Source organism: Mus caroli, chromosome 8 (assembly GCF_900094665.2).
Source record: "Mus caroli chromosome 8, CAROLI_EIJ_v1.1, whole genome shotgun sequence".
Taxonomy (NCBI): domain Eukaryota; kingdom Metazoa; phylum Chordata; class Mammalia; order Rodentia; family Muridae; genus Mus; species Mus caroli.
This window is the reverse complement of record NC_034577.1, coordinates 74,372,507-74,397,068: the sequence shown is the minus strand read 5'-3', so window position 1 is coordinate 74,397,068 and position 24,562 is coordinate 74,372,507. Positions and strand designations below refer to the sequence as shown.

General features: G+C 41.5%; 1 protein-coding gene across 2 annotated transcripts in view; it reads right to left on the bottom strand.

Annotated features, from left to right (window-relative positions):
* The window catches only part of Rnf150 (ring finger protein 150), a 208,859-nt gene that overhangs the window by 53,191 nt on the left and 131,106 nt on the right, over positions 1-24,562 (bottom strand). Inside the window, exons 3-5 of one of the 2 annotated variants that reach the window (XM_029480588.1) lie at positions 17,288-17,326; positions 15,457-15,528; positions 12,364-12,446 (exon numbers count right to left, since the gene is read on the bottom strand). In XM_029480588.1, the coding sequence (XP_029336448.1) occupies positions 12,364-12,446; positions 15,457-15,528; positions 17,288-17,326 (194 nt within the window). The remainder of the gene's footprint in view (positions 1-12,363; positions 12,447-15,456; positions 15,529-17,287; positions 17,327-24,562) is intronic. The other variant, XM_021170854.2, reaches the window with a different exon arrangement.

The following is a 24,562-nucleotide window of genomic DNA, read 5'->3' as shown; positions in this document are numbered from 1 at the left end:
CAGCAAACCCTGTCCTCAAATCAGTGAGTTGGCCTGGCTTTCCACTCAGCTCCACTCTTCTCCTCTTTGGCCACAGGAGTGGAGGTCTTCACATTTCTACTATTTCCTTGAATAGCTTTATGCTCTTGCTTCAAGTGCTTATTCTCCTTGAACCTCAGATTCCCACCTGTAGAATGAGGATACCATCAGGAGTCTCTATAGCAGCTCAACATTGTCCTTCCAGTGTGCCAAATGGCCCTCTTTAAGTCACATGGGAAAGCCAGAAGATATCTTAATGGCATCTACAGGTATGTGACTGATTCTGGATAGATAGCTATGGAAAGAGAATCGAGAGCAGCCTTCTGAGGCAACTCAGTTGCCTGCTGTGTCAGCAGAACCCCTGGAAGACAGTGAGAAATCTTGGTTGTGGTGAGCCATGAAGAGTAGACCTTTTTGTTAGTGCAGCAAAGCCTAGTGTATCATGACTAGTAAAGTATCAAAAAGAATGGTTGATTTAATTACATGCTTCTTTGCATATTGCTTACATGACATGTTCAATGAGTAAGTGATATGAGCTAATTAGTCATGTGTCTAGTGGCATTAAGAGACACAGGTAAAATTGCCATGGAGCTCAGAGAGTGGAGCTATTACATTGTGAAGAATTTATGAACCTAACAGGTATCATAGGGTCTCTTGTGTAGCCTAAAGAATGGGGGGATTTGAAAGGTAGAGACAAGAAGAAAGAATGACAAAGAAAAGGAAATTGTTGGGGTCGGGGTAAAGGGGCAGTGCTACATGTGCATGGGAAATCTAGGTTAGTTGAACTGTATAATAATTTAAACACTAATCTGGTAAGCAAAGTTGGAAAGGATGGGCCAGGGCAGCATTGTGAAATAGAGTGAATAGGTCGGGCAGGAATAGGCCAGTAAGGAGAAAAAGCAGAGACATATACTGCTTCCTCATTCTCCACGCTGAGCACCTCACCTCCACTGTCTCCTTCCTTGCCATTTCATCTTTCTAGGCTTCTCCATGGAAGGAGGGGTGAACCCACTTACCATCCAGATGCTTCTTATTGACCAAGCCAGGGTCCGTCTACCCAAAACTCTATCCCCCAAGGTCTAGAGTCTCATAGTGGGCAGAATCCCACTACTGGAAATGTTGAGACCAAGGGTGAGTCATTCCATGTTACAGGTCAGCTTATCTAGCTTAGGTAAATAATACAAATGACACTTAAGGGAAAGAAAATGGGAGAAAAGCACTTGTGTCCAGAAGTAGTAGTAACTGTATCCTGGTGGTTATGAATGCTCCTCTTCTATGTCACCACACAACTGGAGAGTGGTTCCATTGATGGAGAGATGGTGCATCAGGCATGTGAGAGAGATGTAGAGTGCAAGAAGAGACATATGAGAGAGTGGAGGAGAGGAAAGGAGGGAGAGAGTGGTGGTTTGAATATGCTTGGCCCAGGGAATAGCACTATTAGGAGGTGTGGCCTTGTTGGAGGAGGTGTGTCACTTTGAGAATGGGCTTTGAGACCCTTCTCCTAACTCCCTGCAACCCAGTCATCTCCTGTTTGCCTTCAGAACAAGATGCAGAACTCCTAGCTTCTCCCACACTATGCCATGTCTGCCTTGATGATAATGAACTGAACCTCTGAACCTGTAAGCCAGCCCCAATTAAATGTCTTTTATAAGAGTTGCCTTGGTCACGGTGTCTCTTCATAGCAGTAAAAGCCTATGACAGACAGACAGACTGAGAGAGACAGGGGGGGGGTTGTGTGGCATGGGAAATGAGAGAGATGAAAAAGGGGAGAGAGGGAGAGAGAGAGAAAAGGAGGAAGAGATGAATGAAGGGAAAGAGGGAGAGGGAAAAGAGAAGATGATAGGGAGAGTAGAGAGAGGAAGGGAGGAATGAAGAAAGGAGAGAGGGGGAGGAGGAGGGAGAGAGATTCAGGAAATCAAGAGACAGAGAAGGGGACAGATTAAGAGGAGAAAGAGAAGAAGATTTTGAGGGCCGGTAGGTTTGCTCTGGATTTCACGGGGTCTTAGGTGTTCGGTTTAGAGTAACTCTGAGTATCGGATGCAGATATTTTTCAGCCAAAGCAAAGGTGCTTTTCATCACGCCTTCTGCCTGGATCAGAGCAGGGCTGAGCTGGGGGATGTGTCATGGTCACAGTCAGGGCTACAGCAGAGGGAACATGGACTTGGAGGGGAAAACGCGCTGAGGCTCTGGGCGACCGAAGGAAAAGTTCAAGTTTTCCTTTAGTGAAATCCAAGGTCATTGCGGTACCTGTCCTGTGTATATTATAGGCTCTTGTGAGGTATAGATTAGAAAATAATGTACAAGTGATTTGTAAAGTGTAAAATGCTTCTCAGAGTTCAACTCTTCTGATAACTGTTTATTTTACCCAGCTGTCTCTCTTTCCTGTTGTGTTTAAACAGCATGGAAGAAAACCCAACAAAATTAAAAGCGAAACAATGCTAGGTTGGCTCTTCTTAGCTAACCTCTTTTTGTTTGTTTTCTTTTCTTTTCTTTTTCTTTTCTTTTCTTTTCTTTTCTTTTCTTTTCTTTTCTTTTCTTTTCTTTTCTTTTCTTTTCTTTTCTTTTCTTTTCTTTTCTTTTCTTTTCTTTTCTTTTCTTTTCTTTCTTTCTTTCTTTCCTTTCTTTCTTTCTTTCTTTCTTTCTTTCTTTCTTTCTTTCTTTCTTTCTTTCTTTTCAAGACAGGGTTTCTCTTTGTAGCTCTGGCTGTTCTGGAACTCACTCTGTAGACCAGGCTGGCCTTGAACTCAAAAATCCACCTGCCTCTGCCTCCCAAGTGCTAGGATTAAAGGTGTGCACCACCACTGCCAGGTTACAGCTAACCTTTTTAAATTCCAGTGGCAGAGCCGGAGAATGCAAGTTGGGAGGTAACTGTGGGGCCCTGGCTTTAAGTTAGACGAAGGCTCTGTCCTTAGAACTTGACCCTGGTCTAATTATACCATTTGGCTAGAGCAGCAAAGCTAGCTGGCATTCATCCTGTGTGTCTAGTTGATGAATGTGACCAGGGACCAGGTCACTTGAATGCCATATTTAATGGGGTTACTACAGTGCAGGATCCTGTTCTTAAGTCACCTTTGTTTTGTCGTAGGTGACACAAGTGAGCACATTGAGGTCTCTCAGCCTGGCTAATTTTTTCATGCATCTTTCCATTATTCCCTTCCTTAAGTGGTATGTAGTTACTGGAAGTTACGGAAGCTGTGCACATAAACATCTGAAGTAGTCAGAGAAAAATGGTTAAAGCACTACCACCAGCCAAGTTTCTACTTGAATATAATGTGATTTCCACCACTGTATAGTTTATGGGAGAGCTATGGAATTACTTTAGATGAAGCTGTAATGCAGTAGAAGTCATGCCTTTTACACACACAGTGGCCTTTAGGTGTGAGCATGCTTAGCACCCAGGTACACAGGCACATCATTCTGTCACCCCAGCAAGTCCTTTCCTGCTCATAGTCAGCAACCATATTCTGCCACACAACTCCTCCCTAGAGAGGCGTTTTCCTTGTTATTATTTCATGCATACAGAATTATAAGGTAGATACTTTTTCCCCAGGATATCTTGTGCTCAGAATAATGTTTCTCCAATTATCTGTGCCTCGCTGAACACCAGCAGCTTCTTTTGATTGCTAAGAAGTATTCCACTGGATAGATGACCCAAACTTGTTAGATGATTTCCTTATAGTTAAAAGAATGCTTGTTTTCATTTTCTGACCAGTAGTCGCATGAAAGTCTGCTTATGAACTTATGCAGTCTCTGTGCTTGGGTGCACATTTAAATATTTATATTTGAGACAGGGTTTCTCACTGAGCCTGCCTAGACCAGAGGAGCCCCTGGAGCTCCTGGTGCCTCGGCCCCTCCTAGTGTTGCACCCTGTCCAGCTTTTTTACTGCTTTTAAATGTGCTGCTGGGAATCCAAACTCAGCTTTTCATGATTGAGAGCCAAACGTTTTACCTGCTGAGCAATCTCTCCAACCTTTGAAACACACACATTTTACAACATAATCTTAAAAACTCCACTAATCAAAAAGCATTATAAAAATAAAATGCATTCAGGTGAGAAAAAGCATTATTTACCCTCAAATAAGAAAAATCTAGAACTAGTTAAAATGTTTATCAATTTTAGGTCACAGGTCCCTTTCTAGCCTAACATCTCAAATTAGAGACACCGTCCAATCAACATCAACTTGTATAAGCTTTAAAATTATGTTAACAAAAGGTAAAATCTCAGAGAACTAAATCAAAACAGGAATTAAATATCCTAATATTTGCCTATCAGGATAGAGAGACTCTTTATAAAGTACAACTCTGTGGTTCCAGAGGGCACTAATGAAACACCCCACCCCATGCAGCGAGTGAGCTGTCAATCATTACCATCTTCCAAGAAAACAACTTGAGAAAACTTCTCAAGATACTTCTGCATCACACTGGACCCAATAAATCAGCTTTGAAGTCTGCATCCTAGGACTCAATTTAGAACCTCAAACTTTATGATTTCAGAATGATGAAATATTGGAAGCAAATTAAAAACTGAGCAATTGACTTAAATCAGTGCAAGAGTAGACTCTCATGTTATCACCTACCAATTTTAAAGTAATTTCTAAAGGTACAAGGGCGTGCTTACTTTTAAGTAGCTGAGACATTAGAATTACGTCAGTATCAACTGTTGACTACATAGTATTTAAAGTATGCATGCACATGCAATACCTGTTAGTTCTAAGAATGATGTTATTTTCTTTGTTAGTTTTAATGTATACAATACCTGTTAGTTCTAAGAATGATGTTATTTTCTTTGTTAGTTTTAATGTATATATATATATATATATATATATATATATATATATATATATTCTATTTTCAACAATTTTCCAAGTGAGCCATGGGACCCTTGAAAGCTATGCTTTAAAAAAACAAAGCAAAACACATCTGGGCTGGTAGGTAGCAGAAAGAGGGAATGGGGGACTGGAGAGATGGCTCAGTGTTTAAGAGCACTGATTGCTCTTCCAAAGGTCTTGAGTTCAAATCCCAGCAACCACATAGTGGCTCACAACCATCCGTAACAAGATCTGACTCCCTCTTCCAGAGTATATGAAGACAGCTACAGTGTACTTACACATAATAAATAAATAAATCTTAAAAAAAAGATAGAGGGAATGGATTATCGTAAGCTGTGTGCCAGTGCACATGCATATGGCCTCTGCCCTAGCCACAAGCAATAAATAAATGGATATAAACAATTTGAATAGCTATAAGTAAATAACCATAAAAAGAATGTTCTATAATCCAAATTTCATAACAAGAGCATAAGTAAGTCAAATCTGATGGATATAATTAACAGCCATCAATATTTTAAAGACTTAATTTTAAATACATGTATGTGTGGTGTATGTGTGTGGGGGTATATGCACATGAGTGCAGGTGACCTTGGAAGCCAGAGACTATGGGTAACCCTGGAGCTGGGGTTGTAGAAGGTTATGAGCTGCCAGACATGGGTTCTGGGGACTGAACTTGGGTCCTCTATAAGGCCAGTATGTAGTACTCTTAACCACCGAGTCATTTCTACAGGCCTAGCTAGGATATTTTCCCAAATAAAGTGACATAGAAGATATCTATTCCTGACCAGGAATATGCATGAGGAAGAGAGGGGTAAACTCAGGTCAGGCTGTTCCTGCCTGACTGGAAAATGTTCCTTTGTCTCCTACTTTATGAGCTACGGGGCCAGAACCTCAGCCATTCACAGCATTTTATAACATTCTTTTGCTATAAGGGTCTCAGCTTTCCCGTTCTTATGGACATTCAATGCCTTAGACTCATCTTATGGTCAGACTGGCCCCTGGGTTTAAAATGTTAAGGGCAATTTTGTTTTGAATGTTTGGAACATTCACTTGTGATTCTTCCACTTATCAAATATTAAAAGGATGTTCCTTCTTACAGCAGGCCATACATTTTCATTTAGAGTGTTTATTATGCTCATGTGCCTGCTGTATATCGTGAGTGAGCGACCCTCTTGCCCTAAATGGGAGTATGTACTGGAATGGCAGAATCTAATTTGATTTTACCTTTTACTATCATCTGGGACCCACGGCGTGAACAATAGTGTGTAAGGACTGTGGGTGGACTTTGTTATGCATTTACATGTTTTTGTGTATATGTAGTGTGCATACATGTAGTGTGTGTGTGTGTGTGTGTTCACGGAGGCTCAAGTCTGGCACTGGGTAACTTTCTCAGTTGCTCCCCACTTATTCCCTGAGGAATAAGTGAATAAGTGAATAAGTCTCTCAGTTGAATGCAGAGCTTGCTGATGCCAATGCAGCCAGCCAGCTTACTCTCTGCTTTCCAAAGGTTGGACTTAGAGCTGGGCCACCATTCCTTCTTGGCTTTTATGATCCCACTTTCTTGCTTGTGTGTATGCGCTTTACATTCGGAGCTATCTCTCCACCCCAAGTGGGTTGTTTATAAAGCTCAGGAAAGCTTGGTAGGAAGGATGTAGGTAAACTTTTGAGACATGCTGAACAGACCTTCTAGAAGGCTTGTCTGCCATGCACACTGTTCAGAATTTTTGGTGTAGGTACTATGTTTTCTCCCACATGAATTCAGGAAATCTTATGACTTCAATTTTAAGGGTATTTGGACTATAGCCCCAAATCACACAAAGGCCTCCCAGTGGGGGACATAGTATTTTTGAGTGGTAGCTGGGTTTTCAGGGGACCCAGGGTTTCAGTGTGGTAGATGATTCAATTCTCCCAGTGGGTGGTGGTGATGGCTGAATAATGATGTAGGTGAGCACCATTCAATTACACAGCAGGAAATGACCAGAAGGGAAAAGTGTATGGTTAAAGATTTTCCAAACAAGCCCAGAAATACATTCCAGGTTTGCCTGATCTACTAGGTGACATGACGTGGGGGAAAACTGGCATCCATCTCGCTGAGAAGTGCCAGAAGCCCCAAACTCTGCCCCTGCAGAGTTTCACACTTTTCACACTGTGAAAGCACAGCTCTCTGGACACTCATCCTGGACTCTTCTGGATTAGGTGCAGCATTGCATGTCAATCAGCAGAACTATATAACTATTCCTGACTATAGTAATTCCAGGACAGCTTGCTAGCTGCTAATTATCTTCAGCTTCCCTCCCCCGCTTCAATATAAAGATCTCTTTACCATTCAGAAGACTGATGCTTAGAGTCCTCCTCCATAGGTACAGAAAGTTACTTGTGAATTACATGAAAGTCAGAGGACAGCAGCCAGAGAGATCAACTTGAGGTGTATAAAGTTTTACTTAGCAATCAGACTCTGTGATAATAAGCCAGCGGGTTGTATGGTTTCTACAGACAGAAACCAGCACAGCCAAGTGTGAGAAACTGTTTTTCTGCATCTTCTGTGGGGGTGGAATGTGAATGTGAACACCTCCCTAGTGGATTACTAAGAAATAAGTTCAAGAGAATGGGGTGCATTCATGGCTTACCTCAATGGAAAATTCCACCCAGGCCATGACAGGCTTTTGAAGTCAAAGCTCTTTCGACAAAACCCTTGGCATCCCAAGGCTTTTTGGGTGATTTATGCAAGCAAGAGCTCTATTAACTTCTGGTTATTGCCTCAGAGCCCAAAGGAAGGTCAAAACGAGCTACAAATAACTTAGTACTCCTTCTGGAAAATTCTTACAATAATCAAGAAGACCAGGGCATTGAAGATGTTGACAACAGTATTCCCAACTTGCAAAAATGAGGACGAGAAGGCAAAGGGAAGAAACGTGAGAAAATGATAGTGGCTCTTACCCACATGCAGGAGCTATGCAGATATTTAAATATTTTATACTATAAAACATTTCTATAATGAGGGTATCTGAGATAATCAAACCTGGATTAAAAATAAGAAGAGATATCAGAGTTAGAGAGACAGCTCAGTGGTTAAAGGCACCACTGCTCTTGCAGAGGATCCAGGTTTGGTTCCCAGCATCCACATAGGGTTAACAAATGACTCCAGTTTCAGGGGGATCTAACACTCTCTTCTGGTTTCTATGGCAACTGCATGAATGTGGTGCACAGACATACATGACATAAATGTAGGCAAGATACTCATATATATGTAAAATAAAAGTAAATAAAGATTTTATTTTCTTTCTCTTTCTTTCTTTCTTTCTTTCTTTCTTTCTTTCTTTCTTTCTTTCTAAAAATAAATCGTAATAAGGGAAAATAAACCAAAGGGATGTTTTCTTTTTCTCTTCCTACTCCTCTTCCTTATTATTATTATTGTTATTATAAAAACCTTTTCTAAATCCATTGTGGTATTAGCCCTATCATATTAGCAGAAATTTGTCATTGTGGACACCCATATCATGCTGTTTCCTGATTCTCCACTGTAATTCCTGTTTTCCACAAGACCACTCCACTTTCCATCCCATATGTGGTATATCCTACTGTTTCTGCTGTACGGTATTTGTTGTTCCAAAGGGGTTGCTCATGTACAAGCTCGTCACAAGGCTCGCTTATTACCAGGACGCTTCTGAAGTTGTCCCCAGCTGTGGGAGAGACTGCCAGATTAAAAGGAAACACAGTAATGCCCCCACCAAGTGGCGATAAATTAAAGATAGGAAATAATTTTATAGGGACACTGGCAAGAAAATCATATTGTTTTGCCTTATACAATTGTGGACATCTGATCCACCTAAGAAATATACATTCCTCTTGAAATTTTGTGTCTTTGAACACAGACAGATAAGTGGGCTGAAAGAAGTAACCACTGGGACAAAGAGTAGGGAGGTTATAGGTTAAAAGAAGCAGAGAGCATTATTCATTCTCTGGACAGGAGAAGACAATGAAGATCAATACAGTGCTTCAGGAAGATATGTTCTGTGGCTAAGAATCATAACCACAAGCTCTAGTCTAATTCACAAGCCCATCAGAAAATGTAGCATCATGCGCATCTTGATGTGTGTATGACATAGCAAAACCCGTGTTTCCTGGAAAATGCCTTAGTGATGAATTGGGATCAAATCCAAGTCACAAAAGTTAGAAGTAGCTGTAGCCAACTGGCTGAGCAAGCCACTGCGTGTCTGTCCCTCACATTGTGCACACAGGCCCAGGTTCATATCAATGGAGCCTTGTGTTCATGTGTTAGAGAAGAACTGGATAGAGAAAGGGAGAGGGGAAAGAAAGAGCTGGCATGGATGTATATGACTTCACCTTAATAATTACCACGATGACAGATGAGAAAGGAGGCTTTATTCATTTACCATAACTTATGTAGAATTCTCAGAGAGAGAGAGAGAGAGAGGACAATAGCACACTTTTGAAACTATCATGGTGTATGTGTGCACATGGATAATTGGAAAGACACCCAGACAGTGATGATATCTACAATATTCAGGGATTATGAAGCCACAGAATGTAGCATTCAAGAAGAGACATATTATACACTGGAATAATTTTTGAAGTAGCTTTTACTCCAAGGACACACAAACAATTCCATGGATGAATAAGTCTGGGAAAACTAGGAGAGGGAGTCTCTTGTACTCGTAGGAGCAAAGGTTCAATCACACTCCAGAGGAAATGATGGAGCAAAGGAGCAAACTCTACTACGTCTGATTGAGAGCATCCATTAGCACACACTGCCTGCGAGAAGCCAGCAACAGTCATAAAAGTACCTTGATTTTAAAACCAGCATGGTAAAACACACAGGAGCTATTCAGAGAGTGCTTATGTGTGACAAGGATAAGATGGAGCATAACTCATGATGGGGTAATGCTTGGTGTGCTCTGTCACTTAAAGCAGGGTCTATAATAAGAAAATAACGACAGCGAGTAAGGCACTTGAAGAATAAAGAATCAATGTGTGACCCTGCCTCTCCTCCTAAGGTTCGTAGACCATCATGGAAGAGGGGGTGGGAAGATTGTAAAGGACAGTGGTCAGGGAAGGCAGGACTGAAGCCTGAGAAGACATGGGAAGGCATGTTTCTGGACATGACAGGACCACTGCTCTCAGGAATGCCAGCCACGGTTGCCTGCGCAAGAGTGAATGGAATCAAACCAGTCATCCCTCCACGTAGTGGGGGGAGGGGCTCAGGAGCATCCACCACTAATAGGAGCTATGGAACCGATGGCTCCTGGGGAAAGGAGAGTCAGTTCTCTTTAAGGGTTTAGTCCTTAGTAGGCCAACAATATTTCAGTGGATGGTCCACACTCATGAGTGTATGCACAGTAGAAGTTGGACTTGGTAAGTTATGAAGCAAAAGACAGAAGGAAAGGAGGGCTTGGGGTGGGGCAGGGGTGGGAAGCATGATAGGGTCAGGGGAGGCGAACATGATTGAAGCACACTGTGTATAGATATGAAATTCTCAAAGAATGAACACAGGTATAATACTGGAAAGCTCGATGCTTGGGCTTAGAAACAAAACAATCATACAGAAAAGCAGAGACCTGAAGCCACTCGGAGCAGCCTAAGGAAAGGCTGATAGCAATAAAGCTGAGACCCCAAAACTGCTTCTAATGGTAAGCGGTAAAATACCAGCTCTTTTGATTAATTTTTAAAAATGATAACAGGGGATCTGCATTAATAAGAAAAAGTTGAATCTTGTTAAAGAAATGTAACTTGTCGTAAGTAGACCCTGAATCAGGCTACGGGAAACCACACCCTGACTGTGCAGTTTCAAGTCTCCAGCAGTTTGTTTCATGGAGATCCACAACGTTTAGGTATGCTAAAGCTTTAGATGAGTAAAGTCCTTTCTATAGGATGAGCAGGAGAGCAAATGAGATGCTATAGATAATTCTTGAAAACAGATCTTGTTCATTACATTGGAGTGACAGATAAACAAGCAGACGTTTACGTGGTCATGGGCATCTGTTCGTAGGGACTAACAGCATAGGATCTGCAGGAAGGGGAGCAAGGGAAACATCTGACCTGCTTCTCACCCCGAAACTCCAAACCCCCAAGGTAAGATATAAGCAGAGGGGGTCCCTGTTGTCCTCACACTAATGTGCCTTCATAGCCATTCTGGAAATCACTGCCTGTGCACTGGATGATGTCCAGAAAGAATGTAATTATGGGTCAGGGGACAGCTCAGTGGGGAAAGGTGCTTGCCATCAAGTCTGGTGACCTGAGTTCCATTCCCAGGATCCACATGGCAGAAGGAAAGAGCCAACTCCCAGAAACTACCCTCTGACCGCCACACTCCTGCTGTGGCTTCTGTGCACCCCTTAAACAAACAAACAAACAAACAAATAAATGCATTAAGAATGTACTCAGAGTGAGTATGTTCATACACAGGAAATTGCGACATGTCAATGTGACCCTGTTTGTGGCTCCACTTTAAGGACAGTCAGATGTCTGTAAACTGAGGTAATCTACCCACACTTGCAGGTTCTGTGTGGAGAGCCATTCCACTTCCACTTTCCTAGCAGGCAACTGCTGTGAGCATTTCAAGAAGGATCTCTTGAGAGATGCTGAGTTCCATCTGAGCATCCAGTCTTTTATTCATTGTCTTGGTCACTTCTTCGTCCTCCTGAGATTATTAAACCAATTCCCTGGATGCTTTTCTATTCCATTTGTATTTCTAATAAACAGTTTTAATGTTGGTATCATTTGGTGGAAAGCAATCGATGGTGAATATCTCTGTGTTATATTCTTTTCTGCTTAATATACATTTAATCTCAAGAATTTTGCAAATCATTTTCTCTACATGAAGTACCTTTCATTGAGTCAATTACATTTTTATTTTTAGGACACTTGCGCAGGTGCAACTAAAAAAGGATTTTTTTATGAGAGATGTGGCTCTTACACAACTCTACCTTACTTGATTTAATTAGGATGTTCAAAGAAAACGCCAGGCACTGTGACAGTGACAGGCTTAGGGAGAAAAGTTAAAGTAATTGGAGTATCCTTAGGGGGCAGGGGGAGTTTTTCCATGTCTACATGCTAGAATGTTCTCTCAGATTCCAGAACAGAATTCTGTGGGAATCTGACCCATTCTCTTTCCATTGGTAAAACTTAAGGTAAATGGAATATGCCTCTGGCTCTCTGTTTCCTGCTGGCCATATTCAAATCGCTGAGTGTCCTGGCCATTCACAGCATCTTTAGACTTTGCTATTTTAGTTGCTAGAGCACCAATAAAAGCCAGAAGTGATTCTGTGTGTTACTGAGAGAGATATCCAAGGAGCTGCCACTACACACACAGCATGGATGCCCGCTGACTTGTCAGGTCTGCCTTTCAAGCAAGGGGGATAAGAAAGGGTTCTATTTTCATGTGGTAGTATGTTTTTCAGGAACAAAGTTGCAGGGAAAGAAGTGTTTTGCTTGTTTGCAATGCCAACACAGAGGCCTCTGTCCCCTCTGCATCAGAGCCGGCAACTGCACTACTCACCGGCAGGGCAGGATCCTGACCACATCGTTGGGCTTGTACCCCTCTATGCAGACTGCACAGTTATCAAAATCAGACTCTGTTTCCTGCAACAGAAGAAGCAGAAAGGCCAACTTTAGCTTCCGAACTGAGCAAACACTGCCATCAACCAAGGAGAGCTTGCCTGGGGCCAGCTTCTCAGCAGCAGGTCTGCTCCATTAATAATTCACTGGCTGGCTTAGTTTTCATCCCTTCAAATCGTCCCTTGTTTCTCCTCTGAGAGCTTCTGTGAGGAAAGTGCCATTCACAAGTGCTGTTCCTAAAATGCTGTAAATCTCTTTCCTCATTCTGAAGAGTGATATTTGTCAGGATGACTTAGAATCTACTCAGTCCTCTGGCATCTAAAGTGTATAGTAAATGTAAATAAAAATAGTTTTGATTGTTTTCTTTTTCTATATGCAAACCTAAAAGTGGCACTTCGTGGCTTACATATGCCATCATGCTGGCACATTTTCCTCTCTATTGAGTAGGGAAAGACACAGATGAAAATATACGCCATTTCTAAATTGGGTTTGTGTAGGCGTTCATGTGAGGGCATCTGGGTGTGCATCAGAGTTGTTCTCAAACCTTATCTATGTATGTATCTATCTATGTATCTATGTATGTATCTATGCATGTATCTATGCATGTATCTATGCATGTATCTATGTATGTATATCTATGCATGTATCTATGCATGTATCTATGTATGTATGTATGTATGTATGTATGTATGTATCTATGCATGTATCTATGTATGTATCTATGCATGTATCTATGTATGTATCTATGCATGTATCTATGCATGTATCTATGTATGTATCTATGCATGTATCTATGCATGTATCTATGCATGTATCTNCTATGTATGTATCTATGTATGTATCTATGCATGTATCTATGCATGTATCTATGCATGTATCTATGTATGTATCTATGTATCTATGCATGTATCTATGCATGTATCTATGCATGTATCTATGCATGTATCTATGTATGTATCTATGTATGTATCTATGCATGTATCTATGCATGTATCTATGTATCTATCTATATATGTATCTATGTATGTATCTATGCATGTATCTATGTATGTATCTATGTATGTATCTATGCATGTATCTATGCATGTATCTATGTATCTATCTATGTATGTATCTATGTATGTATCTATGTATGTATCTATGTATGTATCTATGTATGTATCTAGGTATGTATGTATGTATGTATGTATGTATGTATGTATGTATGTATCTATCTATCTATCTATCTATCTATCTATCTATCTATCTATTTTTAAGATGGAGTCTCTCACTGAAACTTATGCTCTCCTGCTTGGCTCGGCTGATTGGTTCCAGCCTCCTCCTGACTCTATTCCAACAAGCAAGTGTCACCACATCTCACTTTGATATGAGTGCTGGGGATCAAAGTCAGCCAGGGCAAGCATTTTTCCAAAGAAGCCATCGTTCCATGGCCCTGGTTATCCTTTTAAATGAAGTTTCCCTTATTAATCTCAGCACCATTCTCATATTATTTAAACTGGTGGCATATAACATGTGAGACAAATCAGCTATGCAGAGTAGAGATAGCACCTGATGTGCACATGAGTCCACTCCTGATCACCAGAGAGTGACACCATGGACTGTCAACCTTTGCTAAGCCATCCTTAGAACCCACAGACTTGGGCTGTTGGCCCTTTGGCTCTTCCTGGAGGTGTGTGATGGCCTTTGGCTCCATGCCATTATTTTACAGTGATGAAGGATGTACAGTGACTTTGGGGATTCTAAGTGGTAAAGTTCAGAAGAGCTAAAGATCATTTGTGCATTTATACTTCAAACTTGTGGTAAGCACAGCTCAGTGGGAAACCCGCCCTCTTTCCAAGGACTTTTGGGAAAACTTTCATGGGTCATAGTAAGAGTAATCACTTGAAACAGGGTAAGCAAATACCGATTGAAATATTGAACTTTTTTCCCCCTGTTTTTCATTTTATATTGACTTCTAGGAAGCTTCAGCTGAAATTGAAGACACATTTTGTCACATGTTTCAAGGGACACTTTTGTGTGTTCATCACAGCCACACTTTTCTTCTTCTTCTTCTTCTTCTTCTTCTTCTTCTTCTTCTTCTTCTTCTTCTTCTTCTTCTTCTTCTTCTTCTTCTTTTTCTTCTTCTTTCGTTTTTTTCGAGACAGGGTTTCTCTGTGTAGCCCTGGCTGTCCTAGTACTCACTCTGTAGACCAGGCTGGCCTCGAACTCAGAAATCTGTCTGCCTCTGCCTCCCGAGTGCTGGGATTAAAAGCGTGCGTCACCACCGCCCCCACCCCCTGGCTTTTTTTCTTCTGAGACAGGGTCTCATACAATCCTAGCTAGTCTGGAACTCACTATGTAGCCCAGGCTGGTTGGAACCCCCAGAAGTCCCCCTGCCTGTGCTTCCTGAGCCCTGGGAGTAAGGTCATAAGCTTCCGCAGCCGGCTTCTCACATACCCTTTGAAGCACGCATCTCCTGCATATGATGCTGGCTTTCACTATGACATCTTGGCATGTGTGTATCACATACACTTCAGTTTTGTGAACTTCCCACAACTTCCCTTTCCTCCATTCCTTTCCATGGCTCCTCATCTTTTTCTCAAGCAGGGGCCCCTTCTATTTCCAAGTCTTGCAAAGGCTAGATCTGAATATGAGAGAAAATGTGGTGTAGTCATCTTTCTGCACCTTGCTTCTCATGCTGGATATAATAGTTGCATCTCTTATCCTGCAAATGATGTATTTTCGTTCGTCTTAATGTCTCAATAACACTCCACCATGTGTATGTATCACATTTTCTTAATCCATTCATTTGTTGAAAGGCACTGACACTGACTGTACAATTTGGCTATTGTTGAACACTTACCTTCATAGTGTCTCATATTTTGTTGCCAATAAACTGAATGTATTTTCTAAACACCATATTTAATAAAAGCAGTTTAAGTGCTTGATGTGTACAGACAACAGAGATTTCCATCCATCTCCCCTTCCCTTTCCTCTCTGTCTTCTACTTTGCAGAGTTCCTTGAATGTCCTCACCAAAGGAAAGAGGCTCTCACCTTGTCACCCTTCCTGATGGTCCTGACCTGGAGCTTGCTGATGGCTTTCTTTGCTGCATCTCCCAGTCGGCGCTGAAAAACCGAAAAGCCACCCGTTAGCAACAACGATATGTGATTCCTGTCTTCCCTTCTGACAACCTGTCATAAACTGAAGCAGCTGAAGTCATTCACACATGGCATGACTGTAATGGGCAATGGGTGGAAGACAGAGTCTGGGCATTTGCATGGCCCACGCAGACAGTGTTGGGTAGAGTTCCTTGTTCACGTGGCACAGAGTTAGCATATGGAATAGAAACTTCCTAGCATAACTTCGGTTCAGGGTATATCTGCACAGATGGGCAACTAGCAAAAGCCAAAGCATTTCCCAGCTTGTTGAAATAGCTGTCCAGTGTGTGACATGAGAGTACAGCGCTTCTTTTTCTGCTATCAAGGCCTTGTGCTTTCACAAGCCTTTTGGGCTGCTCATATAGACCAAGCAATGCAGCCTGCTACCCACCACTCCCCGTCTCCTCCCTGTGTATGCAGCTGAGTATGCTCTACATGGAGTAAGAGGATGGCTCGGTATGTAAAGCTGTTGCCAGGCAAGCTTGGGGATCTGAGTAGAAAGTCCCAGGACCCCTGTAAACACTGCTGGAGCATCCCAAGTGTGTAACCTTAGAGCTGGAGAGTGGACAGGTGGGTGCCTGGAACTCTCTGGGCAGTCAGTCTAGCCAATCAGTTAGTGCCAGGTTCAGAGAAGAGATATAGAGATTGACAAAGAAATGCCCACCTGCCTTTAGCCCCATATACATTTGAGTTATTATATGTGTTACTCATACATAAATGTGTACACACCCACATGAACATGAATATTAGACACACACACACACACACACACACACACACACACCATAGAATTTAGAATTTAGGTTAGCAAATAATTACAAATCATGTGCCTGGGGAACCATTGTCACCCACATCAAGAGAGAATGCATCATACCCCAATGTTGTATAGAGAACATTGCTGTTCTAATGAGCTCTGCATTGGTAAGGCAATGGGAGAAGGGCGTGGCAATTAACTCTTATTCTGTTGAGGGAAAATGGTATTTCTGTGTGTGCTCGAAAGTTCTCTGCACATCTTTGTCCTACTGTTAGATGTGTGCTTCTGTCCAACAATAGATGAGGCTGCAACAGGGAAATGTATTTGAAGGATTCAAATTAACATGGAATTGGTCTTTTCTGATGATGATGGTGGTGGTGGTGGTGATGGTGGTGATTATGATGATGTGGTGGTGGTGATGATGATGAAGAAGAACCTTCTTCACATCTCATAGCAAGATCGTTTATTGTACATCCTAGTAGTGCCTTAGAGGGCATGGCACCATTGCAGTATTTGTTTTCATGACAAACACCTGTTCCACTTTTTTTTTAAACATAAGTGCCCTATAAAAGCACACTTGTGCTTATTTTTGTATCTCAGTGTTGCTCCAGCATAAGAATAAATTTGCCTTCATTAATTGGCATCCGATCACTTAACACACATGTACATACATACACACAAATTTTTATTTTGTCCTTTTGCTTTCTACTATGTAGCCTGAGTTGGTTTTGAACTCAAAATCTACTCATATTTTCTATAGATAAAATGGTACTGAAAAATAATTCCCCCAATTTCCTATCCTGTGCAGCTTATCTAGAATTAGTTTTATGAATGATGAGTAAACAGGACATTCAAACAATAGACTTTCTTTTAAAACATGGAAATAACCTGAGAAATCTTACTAGGAAATGGGAAAATTATAAAGGAACCATAACAATACATGCTGTAAGGTAGCAAAGTTGAGGAACTAACCCGGTAAAGCTGCCAGTCCTGACCAGTAGCTATCGTGTACTGGAAAGAAAAGAAAGCATCGACATTATTTTGTTCTCAGGGATTAAATGCCACAAGTCTGCAGGACCTTACATTTAAAATCAGACATCTGAACCCTAGAGAAAGAGATGCTGGTTATCTTTCTTTTAATTTTTAAAATTTACTTAAATTATTTTATTATAATATATGGTTTTTTTTTTGCCTATAAACATGGCTGTGGGTCATGTGGCGTTCACAGAGGCCAGAAGAAGATATGGAATCCCCTGGAACTAAGGTTACAAAGGATTGTAAGTCACCATGTTGATGCTGGAAATTGACCTTGGGTCCTATGAGAGAACAGTCAATGCTCTTAAGTGTTGAACCAATCTCTTCAGTGTCATGAAATGTTGGTTATTTTTCTTTCTAAAGTTTAGGAAATTTTGCAATTATGTTTGTTATTTTAGAACACTGTGTTCAATTCAATCACTTAATTTAAAATTTTTAATTTCCAATGAATAAGTGGATAATTAAATAGAAAATAGTATTTTCAAACAGTTGCCACAGATCATTCTAAACTTCAGCTAGACTATAAGTAATATATCTTCTTTCCTCTTTTTTCTCCTGTGTTGCTTTGCTGTGTCAGGGTCTCCCTAGGGATCCCAGGTTGGCAGGAAATTCTCCTTACCCCTATCATCTTCCTGACGGCAGAGATTAGAGGCATGTTTCCATGTGCTATCACATCTGGCTAAAAATTAATATTTCAAAACTATATTTCACTTAAAACAATTTTTTAGGAACTCACATATGCCCTTAAGCATAAGCATGTACCATAAGTTAGAAAAAAAAGTCTTTAAATTTTGGCTGTTTAGATTTACTTTTGTCTACATCTACATAAAAATTGGAGAGCTTTGTTTGTGGTCCTGAGGTTTGATATGCCTTATGCATATCAGACAGGTAGACACATTACTATTGAGCAATACCTTTGACCAATGTTTGAAGACGTTTCCTTTCTTCATGAGAAAAGGCTCTTTCCATGCCTGTTAAAAGGACATTGCAAGCTGCCTTTCTAAAAAACCAACCAACCAACCAACCAACCAGCCAGCTGGCCGGCCAGCCAGCCAGCCAGCCAGCCAGCCAGCCAACCAACCAACCAACCAACCAACCAACCAACCAACCAACCAACCAAAATAAAAGTGAAGCCCATGCAGGACTTGAGAAGCAAGTTGACATTAAGGTACCTGGGATCATGACCAACAAGACAGCTCAGGCTAAGGAAATAGAAAGACAGGCTCCATTCCTGGCTGTTGTATGAGCTCAGTATAGAGGGCAAAAGTGGCTTTCTGAAGGATAAAATCACGTAGGAGGTGGGCTTCCTAAATTCCCAGGACTAACCACCTGAGAGGCAGTGAGCTAGAAACGGAGAAATCTTGGGCCTGAGGCCTTGGGAGCCTTCCCTCCCAAGTCTTGAGAGTCACGTGGTTCTCAAAGGTGTGGCAGCAACTGAGAGGCTACTTTGGCAGACACTGGGAAATGAGGTAAAGCTTAGAAGGTCTGCTTTCATTAGCATGTCTGACACTATTATTACCTTAAAACTTTGGGTCATTTCCTAGCCAGTCTACACATAGGTATGATAATTATTTAAGATGTGGTTGTCTGAAGCTGGTAGCCCTTCCCCTTTAAGGACAAAGACACCAAGATAAAGAGCCACTAGAATTTAGAGCTGGAAAGACGGCTCAGTGATTAAAGTTAAGACCTGAGTTTGGATCCTCGACACTTAGGTAAAAAAACTGGGTGTGGTGAGCATACCTCTAATTCTTCTTGCCCCTTCAACTATAATCTTGGAGTCCATACTCTGGAAGATAGGCAAAAGGGTTCGACTGCCCCACCCCCACCCCCACCGTAACAACCCTTTGGTTTTTTTTAATGTACCCATGATAAGTAGATTTCTTTCCTGGTCTTCCTGGTGACCTTCTGCTGGATTTCTAGGATGAGTGGCTGGATTTGATAAATTAAGTCTACCCAATGTCACGTTCCCTGTGGCCTTGGGACTCTGGTAGCAAAAGCAGGAAGGACATATTTCATCCAATTGTTCTGAGAAATATGCTATCATAGAGTCATCACTCTCCTGTAGCATTTTTCTTCACTCTGAACATTACAATACACAATATCTCTTTTGAGGAGGAGGAGGAGAAGGACACCATTTTAGTAATGTTTCAGGAAAGATATGATGGCCAGCCCAAACTGGCAGGGGCAGAACAGACAGCCCAAACTCCAGGGCACAGGAAACTCAATTTCTGAGACATATATTATACACCATATGGTGATTAGGTAGCTATGTAGTGTGAACTTTTTGTTTGCTTTTGTACATGGAGTAATGCAATAATGGGGGGAAAGCACAATAAAAATGCATCCATTTGCATATATATATATGTGACTATATATGCCAATGTTTATTTGTGTGTGAGCATCTGTGTGCGTATGCACCATATGATATCACAATTTCTGATGGCCTCTTATTGTTCTACATCCTGCCAACAGGACTAGATAGGCCAGACAGTGATGTCCAGGGACCTGCCCATTTTTACTGCCCTAGCATTGGGTCTGTAACCATGTGCCAGCATGCTGGGCTTCTTTAATATTTAAATGTGGGTTCTGGAACTAGAACTCAGGTCTTGCTGGTTCCAAGGCAAGCCTTTCATAGACTGTGATTCCCTTAGTCTTCTATTGCTTTTCAAGAGACATGAAAAAAATCACACAGAGAAAAAAAAAATAGCCCCGCTTTCACTATTCTAGGAAAGTACACTTTTAAGACTAGTATTTGGGATTTCCAAGATGCAAATTAGAGAGATGGCAAGAACGACTGGGACCTCAAGTTGTTCATGCTCCACTACCGAGCCATTCCCTTAGGCCCCAAAGCGTAAACTATTTTGTTTATTGAGACAGCATGTCAACATGAAGCCCTGGCTGGCCTGGAACTCAGTGTGTAGACTCAGATTCTGAGTGCTGAGATTAATGGCATGTCCCACCATGGCCAGCTTGGACATGAGACTTATTCCTCAGCTGTGGTACTATTGGGAGATGCTGAGATCCACAAGGATCTGACGTATGTCCTCGAGGAATCCATTGATGAGTTCATAGTCGCCCTAAATATTAGCGAATACTTTTGTTGTAGTCTATAATCAAACCCATGAAGATAAGGTCATGCATATTTAATATACTGTGTTACATAGGAATGGAAAAAGTAACGTCTGTGTTTCTAGTCTAATATGGCTATTAATTTCAATGTGATGAACTGGATGCAGGGGCATATCTTGTCTGCTCTCTCTCTATGTCCCTTCCTCTTACTGTCTAGCATTCTGTCTCTCTGTCTCCCTCTCTCTCTGTCTCTCTGTCTCTGTCTCTCTCTCTGCTTTTACAGACAAGGCTTTTCTGTGTAGCCCTGGCTGTCCTGGAACTTGCTCTGTGACTAGACTGGCCTTGAACTCACAGAAATCCACCTGCCTCTGCCTCCCGAGTGCTGGGACTAAAGGCATGTACCACCACTGCCTGGCCTCTTTCTCTTATTCTCGTGTCACTTCATGGTTGCCTGAACTGAGCAGCTTTCTCTACAACATGCTCCTGTTGCTATAATGTTTTACTTGTGACAGATCCATATCAACGGAGAAAGCAAACCCTGGCTTGAAACCCATAAAACTGAGGTAAAACATCTTCCCTCCGTCTTCATCATCTTCTTAGGTATTCTGTCACAGCAAGGAAGAGACACAAAGTGACAGAGACAAGCCTCTTGTGCCTTGGAGTTCATCTCTTTTTCCTTCGGTTTGTTTGTTTCTTTGGTTTTTCATCTTGATGGTCCTGAAGACTGGGTCCAAGACACCACTTATGCAAAGCAGATACTATACCACCCAGCTACATCTTTGGCTTTTAGTTTTCAATGGAACCAAGTACAAAATGGGAAGCAGCTGCTCTCAATTCCTGTGTTTCCTGGGGCTGGAATAGAGAGTGCACATGATGGAACCTGTGGTCTATCAAGAAGCACATGTTTTCTTTTGTGATTCTCAGTTAAAGAAATGATGATGGGAGACTTGGGGACCACTGTAGATAGACTGAAGAACCACGGTGGTGTTCCATCCTTCTGTGTCAGGGGCATCCCCCACTGTGTAGCATGTTGGTATGGCTGGTATGTTTATGGATGTCTTCCAGCACAAGTAATTTCAAATTCTGCTTTTTAGTAAGGACCGTCAAGCACAGGGCATGCTGGTAGTTAGATTTATCCATCAACTTGCTCTATATAGGTTAAAAAAAATCAAGGTTATTAGGGATGTTTTGACTGTAGTTATGAAAAATTGCTTAATGGAAAATAAGGATGAACTATATATTAAAAGAAAAGTCATATGGTGATCTTCTAAATATTTAGGAAACTAGGGGAAAATATGACACTTTCCTCCTTCTTTCCATAGTATTAGAGTTTCAAGGAAGGGGAGAACGAATATATAATACTCAGACATGGAACTTAGGATAGCAAGATGTGGTGTTGGGCTCAGAACACTGTACCCACAAGCATGGCTTGTTCTTTGATGTGCTCAGTTCTTTGGCCAAAAGGACACTTGATGGTCCCAGAAACAGTTTCAGAAGTAAAGTTTCACATGGAACATTTTCTGTTCCCCTGAAATAAGTCACAGAAATCATAATTCCTCTTTTCTGAGGTGAGTCATAGGAGCTAGAGGTGCCCCTTTCACAAAGACCCAAATAAATATGAGACCTGCAAAGGTCACGTTTGCTCCTCTTCTCTGAAAGCCCTCACATCTGAGAGGTCTGGCTTTACATGGGAGAAAGGAATGCAGCATAGGAGACAATCTAGGATGAATCTGAGGAGGCTGGCACTGCTGGCCTCACTCAGTCCACCACCGGGTGGAGCAAACCCCTGTTTGCTCGGTCACACTTTTATGTAGCTCTCCATTCCTTACTGACCCTAAGGACAATGATGGACATTATCCCCCAGGTCCTTTGGCTTTCAATGGAAGACCGATGCAAATTGATGATGTCTAGTTGCAATGTTGACTTCTTTAACTTTTCTTACATTAGTGTTGTTCTGGCCATGACCTTTATGATGAGTGAAGAAACACATTGCTTTGCATCATTGTAACAGCATCAATAGTGGAGAGACTGGGGAAGATACCAAGCCACATTAGAATAGTCCAGGCTCAGGACCTCTTGTCCCAAGTATCCACTCTTCAGGTGAGCCCCACACTTCTAATGATTAAGTGGTACCCGTAAACTGATGTTTCCCACACTCCTATAGCTATCTCTGACTTCTCTCTTGAAATGCAGGCTTGTAGTGAAAAAACTCCCAGGGCATTTCTGCTCCAATAGCTGATAAGCTTCTAAATTCAATGTTGTCAAATACAGTTGCTCAAACCAACCCCACTGGGCCTCTCCTGCATTCCCCACTTGTAGTAGATGTTTGAAATTGAGCCAGTTACACCCATGATTCCTGTTTCTCTCGAACATACTATAGCTGTATGACTTCTGAGTCAAAGTGGAGCCCTCTTGAGAACACACTGTGAGTTAATAATTAGACTGTAGGATATTGTGGTATATAATAAGAAACACACATTTTGTTCCTTACATTTTGTTCTTTATCTTAGTTCCCCTTGAGAGGTCCCTAAATCCCTGCAATTCAGTGATGGGTGTGGCAGTGTGAACCAGTCCTGTTATTCAAAACAAGCACCTTGCAGTCACCCTGGCTTTGTATTAACAAGGTGATTTTCAGAAAGTCCCTAAGGATGGGGCTGGCCACCTCAGAACTTTGTGGTTAGAGGTGTGGTATGTGTAGACCTGCCCTCTACCCTCATATGCTCTGAGTACAGCTGATACTCTTACAACACAAGTTCTGTGTGGGCAGAGACCTTGACTATGTGATGTATTGGAAATAAACCTTCTCTCTCTCTCTCTCTCTCTCTCTCTCTCTCTCTCTCTCTCTCTCTCTCTCTCTCTCTCCCTCTCTCTCTGAAGAGAGGCTGAAGGTTGAGTCTATCAACAATGAATAATGACTTAATCCATACCCCTTCCTTCCCACATAGGTAATGAAACCTCCTTGCATCCCAAACAGGTCTCAGAGAACTCCCAGTTTGGCAGCATGTGGAAGCTGTCCCTCTCAGACAGGATAAAAAGTTCTACATCCTGCCTTCCGTTCTGTCCTTCTCACCAGGCTGTCTCCCACCCAGCTGTAAGTTTTAGAATTAAGAGATAAACATTAAGTCAAGAGCTTGCCGATGTACACTCTGTCATCCAGAGGAAAATGTATGTAACTTAGACTTGACACACATCTAGAATAGTGCAGTTTTGCGGGACTATTTTATCTTGGGGGGGTCTGACTTTATTGCCAAAATGGAGTTAGAGTGTAGGGGGATGGGGAATTGGTTAATGTGAGAGAGACCCCTATGTTTGGGGCAGAGCATTCTCAGTTGAGTGAAAGTATAAAAGGAAAAAATGGGGTTTCTTTCCCCCTTCAGCATGGGATAGAACAACAGGTGTAAAGGCAGATGAATTTTATGTTCTGCATTGGGTCTACAAGAACTTCACACAGTGCTAAAATCTGACCTCATACATAGTGTTTTTATGACACTGAAGTTCAAACCCACCACTGTCCACAGTAACTGTGGCCCTTCCTTTAGAGGCCTCATGTCTGTTGGGTGTTCTTATTGCTGCCACGCTAATACAAGCTGTGAGGCAGAGCCTTTGTCTATGTAACAAATGTGAAAAGAACTAAAACATATTTATACATACACAGCATTTCTGGAGGCACTCACAGGATATGCGGTATAATTGCTAAGGGGATTTGGTGTGGAAAGAAAATGAACCTACTCTGAAATGCACACCTCTCACTTCATTGTTGTTATTATTTTATTAAAGAATAATTTTAATTTTTATGTATATGAGTACATTATAGCTATCTTCAGATATACGAGAAGAGGGCATCAGATCCCATTACAGAGGGTTGTGAACCACCATGTGGTTGCTAGGAATTGGACTCAGGACCTCTGGAAATGCTGAGCCATTTCTCTAGCCCTCATAGTTATTTTTTTTTTTTACTCTGCCTATACATTATTGTTCGAAATGTTTAAAGTGCTGTGTAAAATATTAGTTTCCAAAACAAAATAAAACAAAAACCAAACAAACAAAAATCTAAAGACCTAATAGATTTTTCTTTGACAGTGATATTTTTAAAAATGTGTTTTTGTTTTCAGGAAGGGCCTTGATGTCTGTTCTGCTTTGATG